A 21,628-nucleotide genomic window follows, 5' to 3' on the forward strand; every position below is an offset into this window, starting at 1 on the left:
GTTAGGGGGTTGTAGGACACAAAGAGGTACCCACCCTGCTCACAGATGCCACTGGTAAAGCATCAACGCGTATCTTATCAGTTGCCAAGGAGAATGGTCCCGTGCAGAAAGCCATCAGGGTTCAGAGGGCAATAGGATCGTACGGGAGGCCAGCCTCGGGGAACCAGCAAACCCAGCGGGGCAGCCGGCAGAGCAGGGCCGGTAGCCTAGAGGGGGAGCAGCGCACCTGTGAAGAGCATGAAGAGCCCGGAGACCGGGACACCTCTGCCTTCTCCACACATGGAAGCGGTAAGTGCTGACTTTGCCTCCCTGCCACCAAGATGGAGACCTTTGTATGCAGATGAGGGCCCTGGGATCAATCCATCAAGGAGGGCTTGGGGGAGCACCATTCCAGATGGTGGTGTAGGGACTGCCACACCCAAGCCCCGAGCCTGCTGAAGCCAGAGAGTGCCGCTTCACAACCCTCCCTGTCCCTCCGCCTTCAAGGTCAAAGGCAGGAAAAATGTGTACCTAGAAACAAGACAACACCTGCTTGGGTCACCTTCCCCGATAGCCCCTTCCTCCTTTTCCTCCTCCTCCTCCTCCTCCTCCCCCTCCCCCTCCCCCTCCTCCTCCTCCTCCTCCTCCTCCTCCTCCTCCTCCTCCTCCTCCTCCTCCTCCTCCTCCTCCTCCTCCTCCTTCCAGGATCATAGCCTGCTCCCCGACAGACCACCCTCTCCACCTACGGAGGAAGTGGAGGCCTGGCCACCCTCACCCCACCCCAATCCTAGAAGTCACAGGAGCCAACCCTACAGAGCCTCTGACTTTGGAATTCTCTGGTTCAGCGCCTCCAGCCCACACTGGTCCTGACTACCCTAAGTGCAGCCTTCGGCTCAGCCTTCCAGTATGGCTACAACATCGCTGTGATCAATACACCTCACAAGGTGGGCACAAGGTGGATCTCAACGGGTAGAAGTCAGATGCTGTCCTGCTTCTGGAAGCTTTCACCTTCTCCTAGGAGTCCCCTAGATGCCCACCTCTGAGGACCAGGACCAGATAGAGCCATTTTCTCCAGAAATATCATCTTTTCTAGGGACGACAGTGTGGGCGGACCTGGATTCTCTGCCTGGGTACCTTGCCTTGCTCACCTGGGGGTGGGGCATTTGTGGATGACAGACACTTCAAGAATGAAGTCTGTTAACATTTAGGGATTGCATTTGGGGCAAGTTGGAGAGGAGACGGGTGGTGTGCAGCAGAAGCCTGGCCATGTGTGCATATTATCTACACATATGTTCATTACTCGTGATCATTAATGAGCGTCTTTGATGCTATGAAGGTTTTCGTGGTGGTATATTTTGCACTACTGAACATCAAACCCGGGACCTCATGCAGGCCAGAAAAGCGTTCTACCACAGAACATCCCCAGCCCAGGTGATTTTATTTTTTAAAATATCTTTTCTTTTTTTGGTTCTTTTTTTCGGAGCTGGGGACCGAACCCAGGGCCTTGCGCTTCCTAGGTAAGCGCTCTACCACTGAGCTAAATCCCCAGCCCCTAAAATATCTTATCGCATGGTAGTACACACCTTTAATCGCAGCACTGGGGAGGCAGAGGCTGGAGGATCTCTTGTGAGTTCAAGGCCAACCTGCTCCACATAGCAAGCTCCAGAACAGCTAGGGCTATACAGAGAGACCCTGTCTCCAAAAACAGAAGAAAAAATATACTCGTATTGTCATGTTTATTTATTTGTATTTGTTCAGTGTGTCTTGCGTGTGCTGTGTATGCGTGGGGCGTGCACTTACCACAGTGAGTGATTGTGTAAAGGTGAGAAGACGGGGTACAGGAGTTTTCTTCTGCTTCTCCCTTGGGGATCTGAATGGCCCCCAGGTCATCAGCCTTGGCAATGAGCTGAACCATCTTACCAGTCCCAGTCCTAGGTTTATTGAGACATTGTACATCAAGCTGGGCCCTGAGCCATCCCCCTGACTCAGCCTCCCAGTGCTGGGATTTTGTGGTTTCAAGAATTAAACCCAGGGTTCTAGAATGGTAGGCACGATCTCTACCACTGAGCTATTCCCAGTTTGGGAACTCTCTCTCTCTCTCTCTCTCTCTCTCTCTCTCTCTCTCTCTCTCTCTTTCTCTCTCCTGCCCCGTGGTGTGTGTATGTGTGTCCCACTGCTGAGCCTTCGGCACTTTTTTTTTAAGTTTTTTTTTATGTATATGAGCACACTTGTAGCTGTCTTCAGACACACCAGAAGAGGGCATCGAATCCCATTACAGATGGTTGTGAGCCATCATGTGGTTGCTGGGATTTGAACTCAGGACCTCTGGAAGAGCAGTCGGTGCCCTTAACCACTGAGCCACCTCTCCAGCCCCGCCACCGAACTTTTTAAAGGCAGAGCCTCATGTAGCTGTGCCTGGCCTCGAATTTTACATATAGCTGAAGCTTGTCTTCAATTTCTGATTCTCTAGTACTGCCCCCAAGTGCTGAGATCACGGGAGTACATCTACCATTCTTATTCAGGGCTGGGGATGGAACCCAGGGCTTCAGGCTTAGGAGGCATGCGCTCCCCCATCTGAGCTGAATGCACAGCCCTGAGTCATCTCTTCTAAGTATGACATAGCTGTGTGCTATGTCACTGTTAGAACTAACGCCGGGTAGTTTTATGTCAACTTGCCGTGAGCTAGAGTTGGTTTGGAGGAAGGAGCCCAGATTGAGAAAATACTCCCACTGCACTGGCTTGTGGGTAAGACCGTGGTGCGTTTTCTTGATTGACAGGTTGAGATGAGAGAACCCAGCTCACTGTGGGTGGTACCATCTGGGGCAAGTGGCTCTGAGCTGCATACAAAAGCAGGCTGAGCAAGCCATGAGAAGCAAGCCGGGGAGCAGCACCCCTCCAGGGTCTCTGCCTCAGTTCCCGCCCCCAGGTCCCTGTTGAGTTCTTGTGCTGACTTTGCTCAGTGATGGAGTGCGACACGGCCCAGTATCACACGGCTAGTGTGGCTGTTTTCTACACTTCATCTGGCAGAATAAGGCTACGGAAGTGATTTTTTTTTCCCGGAGCTGAGGACCGAACCCAGGGCCTTGCGCTTGCTAGGCAAGCGTTTTACCACTGAGCTAAATCCCCAACCCCGGAAGTGAATTTTTTAACAGCTTTCCTTCAGGCTGGCTTCCCGTCTCTTCTCCTCAGAATATTCTTTTGCGCCCCAGGTACCAACAGAAAGCCAGTAGGTTCGGTTGTGTCCTGTGGGTACCGGCAGGGATGGGTCGTCTCTGTGAGATGACAAGGGGCAGCCGAGAACTTACATTGCCATTCCTGTGAGTTGTGCAGCATCTCGAGCAGCGGGTGGGGTCCTGTCTTTCAGGTCTTGAAGTCGTTTTACAACGACACGTACTTTGAGCGGCACGGAACGTTCATGGACGAGAATACGCTTCTGCTCCTGTGGTCCTGCACGGTCTCCATGTTCCCTCTGGGAGGGCTGTTGGGCTCCTTGGTGGTTGGCATGATGGTCAATAAGTGGGGCAGGTAAAAGGAAGGCGGCATTCCCAAACTCGAGATCCGTCTTAACCACGGGCTCTCTCGATGATTGAGACCACCCCGAAAAAATCAGATCTAAAGGCAAGCTTCCATATTGCCACAGACCCTTTGGAATCTCTTTCCCTGACAGCTGCCTAGGGACAGCTTCTACTGGTGCTTAGCTCAGTGCCTCGTGAGCGCTGCGGCAGGTATCCCGAAATGCCCCTGGGCGGGGGGCGGAGGGGGGGCTGGGTCAGCTGACTTTGGGATCCAGCACCACCCTACACATGGGCTCAGCGGTATGCTCTCCCGAGGCTGGGAACTGGACTGAGTCACCACACGTGCCTTGGCCTCATATCTGCCTTGGAGGTGAAGCCCAGCTCTGTGCACTTTGCTTGGCTACTCGGAGGCCCACGCTGCAGAGGCATGGTAAAGATAAAGCGGTTTGTGCCGTTCAAGGTCCCCAGGAAGGCGAGGGCTCAGTTAAAGTCACAGGGTGGGGCGCAGCTGCATTCTGCATGTGCAGATTTGCTCTCGAACCGAGCTAGCCTGTGTCAGGATGGGCAGTGGGGAGCCCCTCGGGACAAATAACTCCAAAAACGTAGCAGCCAGGCTCCTTGTGTGTTAAAGAAAATAATACCATAAAAATGTCTGTTTATGGAAGCTGGACCCAGAAACCTCTCCTTGTAAATACTTGGTGAGCAGTGATCTTTTCCTCTCTTGTGCACTTGAATGTAGAAAGAATTCGACAGATCCTTATTTTGCTGTAGGTCAGGCTATGTACAGTTTATGACCTGTAAACTTCAATTACACTGCGCTAAAGATCCAGGCTCACGGCCCTCTTCTGTAGACCTTTTACTTACTGATTTTTGAGCTATTGCCTCATTCTGTGGATCAGGATGGCCTGTCACTCACAGAGATCCATCTGCCTCTGCCTCCCAAGTGCTAGGATTAAAGGTGTGTGCCACCTCATTCGGCCTCTCAAAGACATCTTTCCCTAGTCTCCTATTACAAAGGATGACCAAGGGGTGAGGTAGAGGCAGCCTGCTCCGTGGAGACCCACCAGCCTGAGCCTCTGTGAGGCCAGCAGGCTTCTGAGGGATCAGAGTAAGAGGCTATCAGGAGTATAGGATTGCCCATCTGTGGATCTTGGCATATCCTGAGGTGTTGACCAGCAGAGGATATTTTTTTTTTAATAAGGACCCTGTCAGCCCTGCTTTACCTATAACAGTCAGGGGCTGGGTATTCTGTAACTGACACCTCCATGTATGAAGACAGGGAGTAATTAGCAGCCCCTAGGTTGAGTGTGGTAGAACCTAGCACTCTGGGGACGGCGGCGGGAGGACTGGCTACACAGCAAATGTAAGGCCAGCCTGGGCTGCAGGAGACCCTATTTCAAAAGACCAAAACAAGATCAGAGCTGTTTCTCAGCCCTGCCCTCCACAGACCATTGGGATTTAACCTTTTTGGCCTTAGAGGTCATCTAGTCCCACTCTGCACCATGTCTGTTACCAGGATCTGGTCAGCATCCCTGACCAACATCCGGTCTGGTCTAGACATCACAACTGGGGCTTGACTGCCCACCAGTCACTACCTGTGGAATGGCTGCAGTGTTTGAAACACACCTCCCCTCCCCAACTCCTTCCTTCCGGGAATGTTAACACACTTCCAACTTCCGTACAGCTTTTCCCATTCTTGGTCAGCGTGGGCCATTCTTGTATCTGTGGAGAGAGCATTACTACGTATTATATTATAAGAGCCCTAGTCTATCCGTGAGGAGACCTAATCACCCTTCCTCACCAAGGGCAGGGATTATAGCACACATATAAATGGGAATAGTCCAGGACACAGCCCCATCTTCTAGTCCTTCTCAGGCATAGCTCCTCTGTAGGGAACAGCCTGGAATACCGGGCTTGGGGTGTCAAAGCATCTACTGGGTGCCCCTGCCCTCTGGGCCCTGCTGTCTTGCAGAAAGGGAACCCTGTTGATCAACAATGTCTTCGCTATAACCTCCGCCGTCCTGATGGGAGCCAGCAAAGCTGCCCGGGCTTTTGAGCTGATCATCTTCTCTCGAGTGATGGTGGGAATCTGCGCAGGTACCTAGGGCGGCCACTGAACACCCAGGGCCTTCTGATGTGCACTGGCCAGGGGACAGCTCTAAGGCATGGGTGCCCAGCACCAGGAGCCAACCCTGGACACGGGGGGTCTGGCTATGTGCTTTTGCCTCCCTAGATTTCCTCCAGTTTCCAGTCCTAGGCCCTAGCAAGCCTCATGCTTTCCAGCTCCTCCCTGTTATGTCATGAAATCGTCCACCTTGCCTGTAGTCCCAGCACTCAGAAGGCAGAGGCAAGGGAATCGATGTAGATTCAAGTCTAAGTCAGTCTTTAGAGTGAGCTCCAGGCCAGCCAGGGCTACGAATGAATGAATGAATGAATGAATGAATGAATGAATGAATGAGGACATAACTGTTCCTAGGTATGTGCAGGAGAAGGTTTATTGTAGACACGAGGGACAGCATAGACAGAGGCATCTGGAAGGGTCCAGAGTGACCATGACCCTGAGCTGGGCCACGTGAGGGGAGGGAAGACGGGAGCCCTGAGACCAGGAGGGTGTAAGTAGAAAACATGCATAACCAGAATGGATCACATAGGTCAGAGCCACTGGGGAAAGGCAAGCTCGGCTGGAGAAGTTTAGGGGAGGGGGGAGAGTATGCCAGCCAGGGGGACTCTGTAACAGATAGGGACAGAGGGATGCTGGGAGCATGTGACAGTCAGGGTCTGCTTTGATATGTTAAATAGGCAACCTACCATTTGTCCAGGTTTGAGACCTAACAATCCTGAGACCTCAAAAGAAAGGAAGAGAGGGGAGAGGACAGATGGAGGGAGAGGAGGGAAAGTCCCCTTACTGTGAAGAACACAAAAACCAAACCAGCCCTACATGTATCTTCCAAGGACGGGGTCTTAGTTAGGGTTTCTATTGCTGTGAAAAGACACCATGAACAACTCTTATAAAGGAAACATTTCGTTGGGGCTGCGTCACAATACAGGGGCTCAGTCTGTTATCGTCATGGTGGGAAGCATGGCGACACACAGGCAGACAGTTCTGGAGAGGTAGCCGAGAGTTCTATATCCAAATCCACAGGCAGCAGCAAAAGACAGTGAGCCACCAGGCCTGGCTTGAGCTTCTGAAACCTCAAAGCCCAACCATCCCTACACCCCCACCCCCACCCCCATGTCATACTTCCTCCAATAAAGCCACACCCCCAACAAAGCCACACCCCCAACAAAGCCACACCCCCAACAAAGCCACACCCCCAACAATGGCCCTTCCTAAGAGTGTATGAGTGTTCATCCAGACTACCACAGAGAGCTATACTGCTAATACTTACCTTGTATACACAAAGCTCTCAGTTCCATCCCCAGACCCCCAGAAAACAATAAAAGAAAGGAAGGTCTGAGCCCCGCTCTGTAGTAGAGTCCTTGCCTAGCATGCGTGAGTACCACAGCAAAACAAAACCAGAAACCTATGTTAAGTGATGTGTGCTTAGGAAATAACAGAAGACCACCAGGTGGCACAGACCTTTAGCCCCAGCACTCAGGAAGGAGAGACAGATGGATCTCTGTGAGTTCAAGACCAGCCTGGTCTACAGAAAATTTCAGGACAGCCAGAGCTACGGAGAAACCCTGTCTCAAAAAGAAGAAAAGAAACAAAGAACAGAAAATCAACCATGATAAGATGGACATTTAAAGACCATAAGAAGGGTTACTACACAGCCTAGACTCCTCCCCTCCAACAGTAATCTGGACCGGAAGCCAGGGAGGAAACAGTATCATTTTTTGAATGAGATGGCCACAGTAAAGAAACCAAATAGCTGTTCCATGGATGAAAAGGGAGTTTATTTTAAAACTCTGTGTCTCTGGAAAGCATAGAGAAGGGACAGGAGCTAGGGGTGACACATGGTGGCATGTGGTGGTGGTGGTGATAGATTTCTAGGATTTTAAGGGAACAGTTGACCAGGAAGGAGGGAACCTATGTGCTTGTGGAAGGCTTTGAAGTGTCTAACTGGTACTTGTAAGTAAAAAATGATGGAGCCTAGAGGCCAGCATAGAACTTGATGTGCTAACAGACACTACAGGCATATACAATGGAAGAGCCAACCATCCCTTTTGTCAGAGATAAGAATGACTCCTTTTCCGGGTAGGGACTAGTTTCTCAAGTCCCCAAGGGAATACTAGTTTTTGTCTAAATGCCAGACTATGGGAAAAGGAATTTCTCCAGCTGAATGGTCGGGTGGGGAAAGCTGCGGTTGCAGGTTTAAACTAAATAAGGAACAGGCTCTTTCCGGCCCAGGGGCATCCTCCCTGCAAGAGATTCAAGGTTTAAGAAATGGGATTGAAACGACCTTAGACCCTGGGTTTTGAGAGGCTGGGGACTGTTGGGTTTTTTTTTTTTTTCTTTTTCTTTTTCTTTTTTTCGAAGCTGGGGACCGAATCCAGGGCCTTGCGTTTGCTAGGCAAGCGCTCTACCACTGAGCTAAATCCCCAACCCGCTGGGGAACGTTCTTATGGTCCTGATTCCTCTGATCCAGGTATCGCCTACAGTACTCTTCCCATGTACCTGGGAGAACTGGCTCCTCAGAACCTCAGGGGTACATTAGGGACAATGACGGAGGTATTTGTCATCTTTGGAGTCCTCTTGGCTCAGATCTTCAGCCTGCAGACCATCCTGGGCAATGCCACGGGTAACCAGCTACGTGTGGGGGTGAGGCGAGGGCTAATAAACCGTGGGCATGCGTGGTGCAGCCACTGGCTCGGTTGAGCCCAAAGTAACCCATGGTCCAACAGGAAGGTGTTTTGGTGGCCTTGTGGATATAGAGGACCTTGTCCGGGGCAGGGTTGCTGACTTCTGGGGATGGGAGGAGACGACCTGGAAATCAGCTAAGCTAGGCTGGCCAGCCAATGAGCTCCCTGGATCTGATTCCCCAACCCGCCCACCCGAATGCTGGGGTCAGGGGACTGCACAAACACAGCTTTTTAGGTGGGTACTTGCTAGTCAGCCGAGGTCCTCATGCAAGTGTCCTTACCCACCAGGTCCCTTCCTCTATTTTCTTTTTCTTTTTTTCGGAGCTGGGGACCGAACCCAGGGCCTTGCGCTTGCTAGGCAAGCGCTCCAACCCCCTTTCCTCTATTTTTAATACGGATGTTCTTTGTGGGTAGCGACATCTTGTCAAGGACTAGGTGGCCACCAGCCTCGCCTATCACCTGGTTGGGCGCAGTGAGGAGGGAGCTGGAGGGGAAGCACCTGTGCCTCTGTAGGTTCCCCGCAGCAGATTCGAGTCTCAAACCGCCATTTGTGTTCCGTCCAGGCTGGCCAATCCTTTTGGCTCTCACAGGGGTCCCTGCACTGATTCAGCTCCTCTCTCTGCCCTTCTTCCCTGAGAGCCCCCGCTACACTCTGATTGAGAAAGGAGACGAGGAGACCACAAGACAAGGTACTGGGACTCGGGCTGCTCACCCAGGTTCCCAGTGCACAAAGGGGCATGGAAGGGGCGGGTCCTGTTGCTGTAAATATTAAAAGTACCCTCTGACCCTCGCATCTGGTGAGATTGTGAACCGGATCAGGGTCACAGTGGACAATGATTGAGAGCAGAGAGCTTGTGCAGGGCGAGCAGTGGTGACTGAGGTGAGGCCCGGGCTCTGGAGAAGGGACTGGCTGAGGTGCAATAGGGCAGAGGGTGAGTGTGGTGTACCGCCCCTCTGCTCTGCAGCTCTAAGGAGGCTGCGAGGTCACAGCTACAATGTGGAGGCTGAGATGGAAGAAATGCGGACAGAGGAGCGCACCGAGAAAGCCGAGGGTCGCCTGTCCGTGCTCAACCTCTTCACCTTTCGGCCCCTGCGCTGGCAGCTGATCTCCATCGTTGTGCTCATGGCGGGCCAGCAGCTGTCCGGGATCAATGCGGTGCGTGCGGGTTTGGTCCCCTTGGGTCTTTTTGAATGAATTCACAGAAGGTTCGGGGGTTGCATTTTGTGTTTTGACTCTGTAAAGCTCAGCCCGGCTTCCGGGAGGGACGAGCTACTAAGCTGGTGCTGGGAGGAGGAGAGTCCTGCGAGCATAGTGCAAGTTATCACTCTGGGTGTTGCCTTTGCAACAAACAGGACCTTGGCTTGCAGGATGGTTCGGTAGTAAGACCTGTTTGCGCCAAGCCTGACAACCTGGGTTTGATCCCTGGGACCCACGCCAGGAATGGGAGATCTAGCTCTTCAGACTTCCACTCGAGTGCCATAGAATGTCACAGAGAATGAATCCACGCAATAAAAATAAGAAAGATGAATAATAGATGAATGGAGGCAGATCATCAGCGATAGAGAGAGAGGGAGGGATGGAGGAATGGAGGGAGGAAGAGAGGGAAAAGACGGATGGATAGATAGATGGGTAGATGGATGGATGGACGGACAGATGGATGGACAGATGGATGGACATAGCTCATCAGTTAAGACCACTGTTACTCCTGCCTGGGATCCAGGTTCCTTTCGCAGCACTCAAATGATCTCTCCCAGCCATCTATAACTCTTCCGGACTCCATGGGTACCACCTTTCCCCACCCTCTACTCCTCTCTTGTCTGTTTTTCTTTGCTTCCTAGTCCCCAAAAGAAAATCTCCTGCCTGTAGATTTTTTCGCCCTCTCCATAAGAGACCATGAGAGAAGTACCTGACCTCTGGTCCCAATCAGAGGCTCCAGAGAAGACCGTTGCTTGATCCTAGGTCAGGATACCCTGGTAGACTCATTTGCCGTGGAAATGTGTCCTGTTCTCTGGTGGCTATTTCATTCTATCTGTGGGTGGCCAAAGGAAAATCTCAAATGCCCATTCTGGAGCCATTGGAGAGAGGATAGGTGACCCTGTTGGTGCCTAGGAGAAGGAACAAGAAGAGGTGACATCTGTCTTTAAGAGATGAGTTGTTTCGCAAGGTGATCTTGGGAGCTCCCAATGGGGATAGTTTCTCCTGGGACTGGGCCAGAGCTGGCCCTAAACAATCAAGAGCCTGTGTGCAGAATAATAAAGTCATACAGGGAAAACTACCTAGTGGCACTGTGGCCTGGCTCGCATTTTATAAGAACAGAAGCCAAGACTCAGAGATACCAGGGTGGAGTCAGACCTACCAGGTGCCTAGCTTCACCACTTCCTGCTAACTCCATCCTATTGAGGGTCCCCAACCCAGGCTCCCAAAACTGTCTTATTGCTCACAGTGAGAAAGAGAATCCAGTGAGCTGCCTCAGGGCCTCCGCTCACATCCCTGTTTATGCTGCAGGTCAACTACTACGCAGATATCATCTACACATCGGCTGGTGTGGACCCCACCCAGTCCCAGTACGTGACTCTGGGCTCTGGTGTCATCAACTTGGTGATGACTCTCGTCTCGGTGAGTTATTGGGGATGGGGGTGGGGCGCTCTCATGTCAGGGTCCCCGAACAGTCCCCTGACTGGAAGACTGAAGCCCCTCAGGCCAGAGAGTGTGGGCGGCCCTAGTCTGGGAGGCGCAATAGTAACCTTGGTCAAGTTTTGGGGCACAGTTCATTTGGTAGAACGCTTGCCTAGCGTGCTTGCCTAGCGTGCACACGTTCCTGGGTTCGGTCCCCAGCAGCGGTATAGAACTACACACGATAGCTCACACTTACAATCTCAGCACTTCAGAGGCAAAGGCAGGAGGATCAGAAGTTCAAAGTCATCCTTGGTGACGTAGTGAATTCCAGATCAGCCTGGGTGACAGAGACTCAAGAGCAAGCAAGGGCTGCAAATCCAGCTGTGATGTGATTAACTCTTCATTGTCAACTTGACCACATCTGGAATTAACTGAAACCCAAACACGTAGGGGATTATTATTTTTTTTTTTTTTGGCAGTGGGGGTTGGGGGAGTTTTTGCCTTCCTGTGCCTCCCACGTGCTAGGATTAAAGGCATGGGCCACCACTGCCCTGCATCGAAGAACCACCTTTAATCCAGATCATCTGAGGTTGAAAGAGCCATCTCTAATTTGGGCCACACCTTCTGCGGCAGCCTATATAAGGCACATGGAATAAGGAAGTTTCACTCTTTGCCCGCTGTTCTCGCTCTGGCTGGCATTAGAGACGATTTCTTCAGAATTTCAGTGGACACTGAAGACCACCTTAGACATCCAGACTCGTGGACTGAGCAACCCCTGAATTCTAGGACCTTCTGTTGGTAGACAACCATTGTTGGACTAGCTGGACCTGTAGATTCTATTCCTCCAAAGAACACTAGCTAAAATATAGGTTTAGTTCTAGGATCACGAGGTGTTGCTGCGACAGACCTGACGATGTTATTTTGGGGAGGATTGTGGAAGGACTTTGGGACTTTGAGCTAGGAAGTCCGTTGAGTTCAAAGTGTGCAAAGCTTGGTGAGCCATGCTGGGAGTTTGGAAGATAAGAAATGTTGAGCCCGGCAATGGTGGGCATGGCTTTAGTCCCAGAGGCAGAGGCAGATAGATCTCTGAGTTCAAGGCTAGCCTGGTCTACTGAGTGAGTACGCCAAGGTGACACAGAGTAACCCTGTCTCAAAAGCAAACAAACACCTAAAGAACAGTGCAGATAGTGGAGGCCTGGCTTGTGAAGTTCCAGAGAGAGTCACCTACAGACACTATTAGGGCTGCTTGCTATTTTGGGTTGGGAATCTGTAGTCCTGGTCAGCTGGGGCTGAAGAATCATCTGTGGTTAAAAAGAGACCAGATCGGGGCTGGGGATTTAGCTCAGTGGTAGAGCGCTTACCTAGGAAGCGCAAGGCCCTGGGTTCGGTCCCCAGCTCCGAAAAAAAAGAACCAAAAAAAAAAAAAAAAAAAAAAAAGAGACCAGATCAAGCCTCCACACCACTGTTCATCACTGAAGGAAGTCAGGACAGGAACTGAAACAGGGCTGGAGCCTGGAGGCAGGAGCTGATGCAGAGGCCATGGAGGGATGCTGCTTACTGGCTTACTCCTCATAACTTGCCCAACCTACTTTCTTTTTTTTTTTTCTTTTTTTTTTTCTTTTTTTTTTTTCTTCTTCTTCTTTTTTTTTTTCCAGAGCTGGGGACCGAACCCAGGGCCTTGCGCTTGCTAGGCAAGTGCTCTACCACTGAGCTAAATCCCCAACCCCTCAACCTACTTTCTTATAGCCATCAGCCCCGAGGTGGCACTATCCACAATGGATCTGGGATCAGTCATTAATTAAGAAAAAGCCCTCTAGGCTCACCCACAGACTGGTCTTATGGAAGCATTTTCTTAACGAAGCTCTCTTGTCCAACAAGAATCGAGCTTGTGTGAAGTTGACTTAAATTAGTCAGCACAACGAAGGTGACCACTGCCATCCAGAGAAAGCCAGATTGGAGCACAGTGGCCATCTCAGACTGTGTCTCCAGGGACAGACAGACCTATTTTTCTGTCTGGAATTTCTCCAAGCAGGAGGTGAGGAGGAAGGACTGGTGATGTTAGTCTGTGTTTAGGATGATGGATAGATCTAACCCAGAAGTCTAGAGGGAAGGGACAAAGGATCCACCTGCTTGTACATTGGCGGTAGGGTCCTTTCTCCTTTGCTCTCCTTAAAGATGAGAGATGGACTCTCAGACAATAGGGTTTGTTGGCCTCTTCAGGGCACTAGAGGAGGAGTCCTTCTGAGTGAGAAAGTCCCAAAGGTGCTGCAGTATTATATGCAGAGACTAGAAAATATGGTTCTCAGGGCAGAGAGACGGCTCAGCAGTTAAAGGTGCTCACTGCTCTTGTGCAGGACCTGAGTTTGGTTGTCAGCACTCACACTGGGAAGCTCTCAAACCACTGTAGCTCTAGTTCCAGGAGTAGCTCCCTCTACTGTCTTCCAAGAGTACTGCATGCACATAGTGTACAGTAAGTCAAGCAGGCAGCTCATAAAAGAATTTAATGTGGTTACTACAGGGAAAGGGGGCTGCAGGGAGTAGATACCCAAGGGTCTGTAAATGACAAAGATGGCAGAATCCCAAAGTGTAACTTGCACCAAATAGGCCACCTGATGTAGCAGGGAGGGGCCCCTAAGGAGAGCCAAGCAGGAGAGGGTGGAGCTTTGAGGTCAACAGACTCATTTTCAGTCACCTCTGCAGGCCTTCATCATAGAGCGTCTGGGACGGCGGATTCTCCTGCTGTCTGGCTATGGCATCTGCGGCTCTGCCTGCCTAGTGCTGACGGTGGCTCTCCTCCTTCAGGTCTGTGCTCAGATTCTGCCCTGTGGTTGGGAGGCTGGCATAAAGGGTTTGAGGTCCTAACTGCATGGATGGGTCTCAGCCCTCTCCAGCAAAGCCATTCATGGAGAACAGCTTTAGAAAACCCATTCCCAATGTGAAGCTCGTGAGTGATTTTGCTCCCCTGTGTCTATACATGCACGCATGGAACTTGGTGTAACCCTGGACTTGCATGCAGCTGTGATCCACTTGATGTCGATGCTGGGAATTGAACCCGGGTCCTCTATAAGAGCAGCAAATGCTTTCAAGTGCTAAGTAGTCTCTCTAACTCCTGGACTCTGATTTATAAACACACTCTTGAGGCAATCCTCTGTAATGGGGACAGCTGGGCCCAGATCCTCTCTTGGAATCCTGCCACGAACTCATTATGTAAACCAGGAGGGGATATGAGAAGGAAAGGAAAGAGATCATGTTCCTCTGTGGTTCCTCCATCAGAAGCCCTGATGGCCCTCCATGGCTCCCCACCCTTCCACTCCTTTGCAACATCTGTCCTGACCATCATCAGTTAGCTGGCCACTTAGCTTGGAGCCTGCCATTCAGTTCAGTTAAGTCTGTTAACCTGGTTTTGTATCTGCCATTCTGTTGGCCGTTAGGAACAGAACCTCAAGTGTTAGGAGGTAGCCTGGGGTTCCCTTGCTCCTAGGGTACTGTCTTAGTTAGGATTTTACTGCTGTGAAGAGACACCATGACCTAAACAACTCTTCTAAGAGTTAATTGGGGCTGGCTCACAGTTTCAGAGATTCAGTCCATTATCATGGCAGGAAGCATGGCAGCAGGCAGGCAGATGTGGTGCTGGAGAAGGAGCTGAGAGTTATACATCTTGATCCAAAGGCACCCAGGAGGAGACCAGCTTCTGCAGGCAGCTAGGAGGAGGGTCTCTTTTGCACTGGGTGGAGCTTGAGTCTAGGAATATTCAAAGCCCGCCTACACAGTGACACACTTCCTCCAACAAGGCCACGCCTCCTAACATGCCACTTCCCATGGATCAAGCATATTCAAACCATCCACCTAGAAGGACTCTCTGCAGACAACTGTCAAATAAGTTGAGATCCCCACCGAGTCACCTCAAGTGTGTGGCAGTCCTTGCTCTATCCCTGAGTGGCTGAGGTCCACCTGGTCTGGGTTCAGGAATCTGTGGGTTCTGATCCACATTTGTAAGATAAAAACAATGCTATCCACACTCAGAGAGGGTGACATGAAAATAAAACGCAGACATATCTGGGAATGCAAAACAGCCTAAACCAAACCTTCAACTCCATCACCACCACCATCAGGTACGGTTGCGGTAGTCTTGGTGAACAAGGGCCTCCGTCTCCATCTTTATCCCCACCTACCTCCTCCCCTTGCCCAGAGCCATTGTAGTCTCTGTTGGACTCGGAATTGTTGCAGCAGGTTGGCAGAACTGCGGGTGGCTTCAGCTCCTGGTGAGGCTCTTGGTTTGAGGCCCCTGGAGGTCCCAGGCCACGCCCTCTGACGCACAGGGCTGCTTCTCCCACAGAGCACAGTCCCTGAGCTGTCTTACCTTGACATCATCTGTGTCTTCTCCTACATCGTGGGACATTCCATAGGGCCCAGTAAGTTCTCGCTCCACTCCACCACCTCTACCAGTCACTAGAGCTCGACACACGTAAGGTGCTCAATAAATTGTTGAGTGCGTGGCTACGTGTTCATTTTTCCTCCACTACCTTTCAAATCACTCGCCTTCTGACCTGTACGGCTCCAGGATTCTGTTTTCTGTTGAGGGTTTTGGAGTCAGAATCTTACTCTATAAACTTACTTACTAGGCTGCCTTCAAGCTCACAATCCTCCTGCCTCAGCACCCAAGTGCTAGGATTACCTTGTGTGTTATCCTGCCCGGCTCTGGACTCACTCGATCTTTTAAAATGTATTATCATTTTCATTCATGCATACATAATGAGTTCCGGGCTAGCCTGGGCTACACATTCCTCAGCTACTAGGTGAATTGAAAACCAGCCTGAGATAAAGAAGCCCTTGTCTGAAACATAAATTTATTTTTTTTACATTTTTATTTATTTATTTATTTATTTATTTATTTATATGCCTGTGTTTGCATTCGCTACAGTGCATATGTGACAGTTTGAGATAACTTGTGAGAGACAATTCTCTTCTTCTACTTTGTGGGTCTCGGGGTCGACTTAGGTTCTGAGGCTTGGTAGCAAACACCTTTACGCACTGAGCCATCTTACCGGCCCCTAACAATACTTTCTTTCCCGTGGAGGTAGCAATCAGGGAAAAACACAGCTATAGACATTTGAGTCAAGACCCTCTCTGGAAGCAACAACGAGACAGCAGAGAAATATTTGGAATCAGGAAAGAGGTGAAGAGTTGGTATTACCATTCCTGTACACGCTATAGGGGGACAGCACTGTCCAAGCCAGGAGTTCACAGGGCACAGTGACTCCTGACAACCAAGAATTTCAAAACTAGGCTGATAGAAAGCAAGGCTGGAGAGGACTGCACTGTGAGAATACCAAGAAGCATCTGCTGGGTTTCTGCAAACCTCCGAGAGCATCCAGTTGGGAGAAACTGTGCTGACAGCTAGCCCTGGCTTTCCAAACCCCTGCCATAGTTTGGGAATAAAGATGGGGTGGGTTTTTGTTTGGTTGGTTGGTTGAGGGTTTTTTTGTTTTGTTTGTTTGTTTGTTTGGGGGCCCTCAGAAGGGGTGGCCTGTACAGGGAGATGAGGCACTCTAACAGTGAGGAAGTCAGGTCATGTCAGGGTCCAGCAGCCTTCAGGATCCTCCGAATCTTCCTTCCTCCTAGGTCCTGTCCCCTCCGTGGTGAGGACAGAGATCGTCCTGCAATCCTCTAGGACAGCCGCCTTCACAGTGGACGGGGCTGTGCACTGGCTTACCAACTTCATCGTGGGCTTAACGTTTCCATCCATCCAGGTGAGTGGCCCTCCACGCCATCTTTAGCTGTTGGCCCACATCCGCTCGGACACAGGTCATGTCTGCCCACGGACTATTGGGGAGGCAGAAAGCAGGGAGTTTGTCTGAGTTTATACCACGCTGAGGCTGGGGCGGGTACTGGGCTGTAAGAGGTGCCCAAGGCACCGCTCTGTGGGTGGGAAAACGCAGTCTGAGATGTGGGGAAGCCAGAACTGGTTAGGGGGTCCCTGGGCCTGTGAGGAGGCCTGGGGCCATGGGGTTCTCAGACACTTGGACATTCAGGCGCCACTGGTAATCAAAGATGAGAGGAGAATGGAGTTCGGGGGCTCGCAGGCTGGGGATGGCATCTAGCCCAGGAGCGGGAGCAGGGTGGCGGGGTAGGGGTGGGGGGATTGGGTGGAGGTGTACCGGCTTGTCCTAGCCCATATGATTGTCTTTAGTTTGAAGGCAGGCTTGGTGGCTGGGAGCGCAGAGAGGCCTTGTGGAGATTGGGCTGCAGATCTGTAGGCTAAGGCCTTCCTCATGGCTCCCCACGGCAGATCTTGATGAAAAGAGAGAGTCCGTGATTCTAAACAGTTTATAGTCTTGGTGGAAAGTGAATCCGTAAAACCATACCCCACTCCTCCGGGTGGGCCTAAGATTAAATACCTTTTGCAGGAGGAATGTCTGGGAAGAGATACTTATTGGCTAAGCCTCTGGGTCTCCAGGTACCTCATTAGCATGGAGAACCCTGTTTTGAGCCTGCGTGTCCAGACACATCTCTTTTATGTGAGAAGCATGGCTGGTGTTCCTAGTCAGGAGTCAGGCAGGGAGCTGGGAGTCACCTAAGCCTTAGGTGTGTGCCCACCTAGTCGTCTCTGGGTCTCAACCTGCTCGACCTTACCAAATTCCCTGGTTTTAGGTCCCACACTTGGCCACTGGCCTTACCTAGAGGCAGAGAGTAGTTCCTGCTTTATGAAGAAACACCTCCTAGAGGATAGGGAAGAAGTTCAGTTGGTAAGAGCCTTTCCTACCACGCGCAAAGTTCGATCCTCAGCACAGCAGACTGTGTATGGTGGTACAGGTCTGTAAAACCAGCTCTTGGAAGGTGAGGGTGGAAAGATCAGAAGTTCAGGGTCATCCTTAGCTTCATAGAGAGTTTTCGGCCAACCTGGGCTACATGAACTCTTATCTCTAAACCCAATAATCCCCCAGTTCAAAGGAGCACAAACAGACTCGCTCTGGCCCAGTTCCTTGGATGTACTTACTTTCCAATGCCTGTAATCGAACCCAGAACCTAACATTCACAGCTGGCAATGCCCTACCCCAGCCTGTAACTTTTAATAATTCTCCTGCCTCGGGCACCCATGGTGCTGGGGTTAGAAGCGCAGGCCGTGGAACCCAGTTCAAAATCCCTGCGTATGTCGCGTCCCGCTTATAGAGGGATTGTGCCTGGAGCTGGAAATGGCTCCGGGCGGTAAAGGTCAGAAGTGACAGCAGACAAGAGGAACAAACTCGCTGCCTCCCTCTCCTGAGTCTGCCAGACTTTAGACTTTCAGTTCAGGAAGGGTCCGTGTGTTAGGGTTTCGAATCTCGGCCCACGCCCGGACAGAAGACACTCAAACACCATGGTTCCACGTGGAGCGGTTTAATGAGAGAAGAGTAGAAGAAGAGAGGAAAGGCGGCCGGCCATGGGCACGTGGAGGGAGGCATGGGGGCAAGAACAGAGAAAAACAAAGAGCAAGGGTAAGAGAGAGTAAGAGAGGGTAAGAGGGAATAAGAGGAGGAGGAGGGGGCAAGCAGCTCCTTTTACAGTGTCAGGCACAGCTGGCTGTTGCTAGGTAACTGTGGGGCGGAGCATACCTGGCTGTTGCCAGGTAGCTGTGGGGGTGGAGCTTAAACAGAATACCAACACCTGAGCCAAACAATAAAGATTCCTTTGGAGTTTAGGGAGGGGCCCAGTTTTCCCGATGTTTTTGTCCCCCTCTGGAGTTATAATAAATTCGGCCGCAGAGAAAGTCCCTGTGACTCACAAAGGTTGTCTGAAGGGTCCCCCTCTGCCTGTTCCCTCTCTAGGTGGCCATCGGGGCCTACAGCTTTCTCATCTTTGCTGGCATCTGTCTCCTCACTGCCGCTTACATCTACGTGGTAATCCCTGAGACCAAGGGCAAGACGTTCGTAGAAATCAACTGTATTTTTGCCAAGAGAAACGGAGTGGAGGTTTCAGAGGAGAAGGAAGTAACCACCGCCAAGCCCCACACACCTTCTCTGACAACCAAGCAAACATCCCTTTGATGCCTCTGAGGACCCATACATAGTTTCTTCTTTGAGAAGGGCTCTCGGGGACCAGTCCTTCAGGGACGGAGACAGCTCTGAGACTTTGGTGCTCCCATAGCAACTGGAAGACTTTGGAAAAAACAGCCCCCCCCCATATAGGCTGATGGGGACTTAGAGGAGGGTTGATTGATGGGAGCTGATTCTCTGATTCTATATTTTTGATTAATTAATTAATAATATATTAGCTAATATATTATTAATTAATATATAAAAACTAACATGAGGTATAGGTTCATGTTTTCAAAGCTAAAGCTTTACAAGTTCAGGGTCTTAGCTTCATGTTACTATAAGAAAATAATCGGGGCAATTGACTGACTTAAAAAAGATAGGCTGGGGGGTTGGGGATTTAGCTCAGTGGTAGAGCGCTTGCCTAGGAAGCGCAAGGCCCTGGGTTCGGTCCCCAGCTCCGGAAAAAAAGAACCAAAAAAAAAAAAAAAAAAAGATAGGCTGGGCAGTGGTGGCGCACACCTTTAATCCCAGCACTCATGAGTCAGAGTCTATCGGGTCTCTGAGTTCAAGGCCAGCCTGCTTTACAGAGTGAGTTCCAGGACATCCAGGGCCACACAGAGAGACCCTGTTGTAAAAATAAATAAATAGGGGCTAGAGAGATAGCTCAGCAGTTAAGAGCACCCGACTGCTCTTCCAGAGGTCCTGAGTTCAAATCCCAGCAACCACATGGTGGCTCACAACCATCTGTAATGAGATCTGATGCCCTCTTCTGGTGTCTGAAGACAGCAACAGTGTACTCGCATACATGAAACAAATAAATAAATCTTAAAAAAAAAAAAAAAAGAACACAGATGAAGGAGTCTTTTCATGGCCGTGCCCCGTCAGACCTGAAGACCCTTATTTTTGCACCCTTCCCTTCCCTAGAAATCTCTGGAACATTATACCCCCACTGTTCCTAGTGATCCCCAGGTCATGTCGTCAGCCCTGGGAGCAGAAAGGGACCTGTTGATCAACGATGTCTTCACAGTCAACCTCGTTCTTGGATGAGGTTTGCCTGGAATCCTTCTCGAGGGCGCTGTGGACATCACACCTCTACCCTGGTGACTGTGAGCTGGTTTGTGACTCTGCACAAGAGAGGCCTTGGCCCTTCCTTCAGTCTCAGAGGGGCATGTTGCATGCTACCAGCCAGAGTGGAAACAGCAGGACAGACGGGAATCCCGGATCCCCGTCTTGTTCCCTTAAGACAAACTCGTGTCCACCGTAAACAAAAGGGTCTAGTTCTTCTCTCAAACTTCTTTTTTTTTTTTTTTTCTTTTCTTTTTTTTCGGAGCTGGGGACTGAACCCAGGGCCTTGCGCTTGCTAGGCAAGCGCTCTACCACTGAGGTAAATCCCCAACCCCTCAAACTTCCCCTTAGCAAAAGCCCACTCTCAGGGGTCTGGGGTCAGGGCTCAGTCTATGAAGTGTTTGTCATGAGAAGCTGAATTCTGGCCCCAGTACCTGCATAAAAAGCCAGGCACAGGCTGGAAATGTGGCTCAGTGAGTAGAACCACTTGCTACCAAGCCTCACAGCTTTTTTATGTCTTCCTGGTATCTTATTAAATGTCTCAAATTTTTCATTATTTCTAATACTATCCGCCTTTTTCTATGTATTCAGCTGTCCACAGTGGCTCCCCCAAATACTGTTGTCATTGCTCCTGTCAGACACCAGGAGGTGCCATTGAGCTGAAATTTTCTTTTCCTTGGGGGACAGAGGGGATGATTGCTACATGAGTTTGAACCCCATAGCCAGAGGAAGGCCAGTTGTTACTTTTGAATGCTTGTGGGCCACCTTGTCCCTCCTCTGGGGTCTGAATCCTGCCTCAGTCTGTGACAGAGATGGATAGTCCTGACAGGGGCTGAGGGTATAAAGAACTCAGCAATCGAATGTATGCTTAGCATGCATGACGCTCTGGATCCCGTGCCTAGCAAAGGTGCAAACAAAATGGGGCCCGGCCGAGGGGCCTCCAGTAGGCAGGGGGTTCTGCACCAATCCTTTCTTCTATTTTGAGCTGAGCCCTCCAGCAGAGAGGAGGGGACGCTGAAGAGGGTGACCACAGCTCTGCTGACAGGTTGGGGTGCTGGGGTCAGCTGTCCTGAGGCCAGGCTTCATGGGGCCTTCAGCTGTGGCTGTTAGTGGGTTCTCACGCTGTGCCGCCCTGACCCATATGGGAGGTTTGTTTTGGTTATTTGTCTTCGAGGGAGGTGAGTGGGTTCCTAATGTGGTCGTCCGTTGTGCTGACGCTATACCTGAGGGCAGCTTATTTTAGTTTATTAGAGACTCACTAGGTGTGGGTCTCCACCTCTATCAGCCGCACAATGTAGCTTTGACTCGCTGTGTTCTTTAAGGCGATACTTTTTCCGGAGTCTTTCGCACGCCTAGTCCCGGCACTCGGGAGGTTGACGCACGCCCTCTACTGACTTCAGCAGGCACTGCACATATGCGATATTCAGACCTAAACGCCCACACACATGAAAGAAAAATAAATAAATCTGGGGGGCGGAGGGGGATAGTAACCTGTTGATGGAAACACGAAACCTCGATCGAGGCTGAGGTGTAGCTCAGTAGTGCTGCATGCAACGAGTACTTGATAGGGCCCTGGGTTCCAGCCCCAGTACCAAAACATCAACAATATTTGTTGGTTTGTTTGACTGGGTGTG

The 21,628-nt window shown here is 50.8% G+C and overlaps 1 protein-coding gene across 1 annotated transcript; it reads left to right on the forward strand.

The window, feature by feature from the left end:
- The first annotated feature begins 237 nt into the window (after positions 1-237).
- Positions 238-19,420, forward strand: Slc2a7 (solute carrier family 2 member 7). The gene is given in 12 exon segments (NM_001393692.1): positions 238-288; positions 825-923; positions 3,344-3,504; positions 5,467-5,591; positions 8,084-8,236; positions 8,861-8,986; positions 9,263-9,453; positions 10,804-10,914; positions 13,615-13,716; positions 15,251-15,326; positions 16,537-16,664; positions 18,720-19,420. Coding segments are annotated over 12 exon segments (1,542 nt in total). The 3' UTR covers positions 18,939-19,420.
- The last annotated feature ends 2,208 nt before the right edge of the window (positions 19,421-21,628 follow it).

The sequence above is a fragment of the Rattus norvegicus genome, chromosome 5, assembly GCF_021556685.1.
Source record: "Rattus norvegicus strain SHRSP/BbbUtx chromosome 5, alternate assembly SHRSP_T2T, whole genome shotgun sequence".
Classification (NCBI taxonomy): Eukaryota; Metazoa; Chordata; class Mammalia; order Rodentia; family Muridae; genus Rattus; species Rattus norvegicus.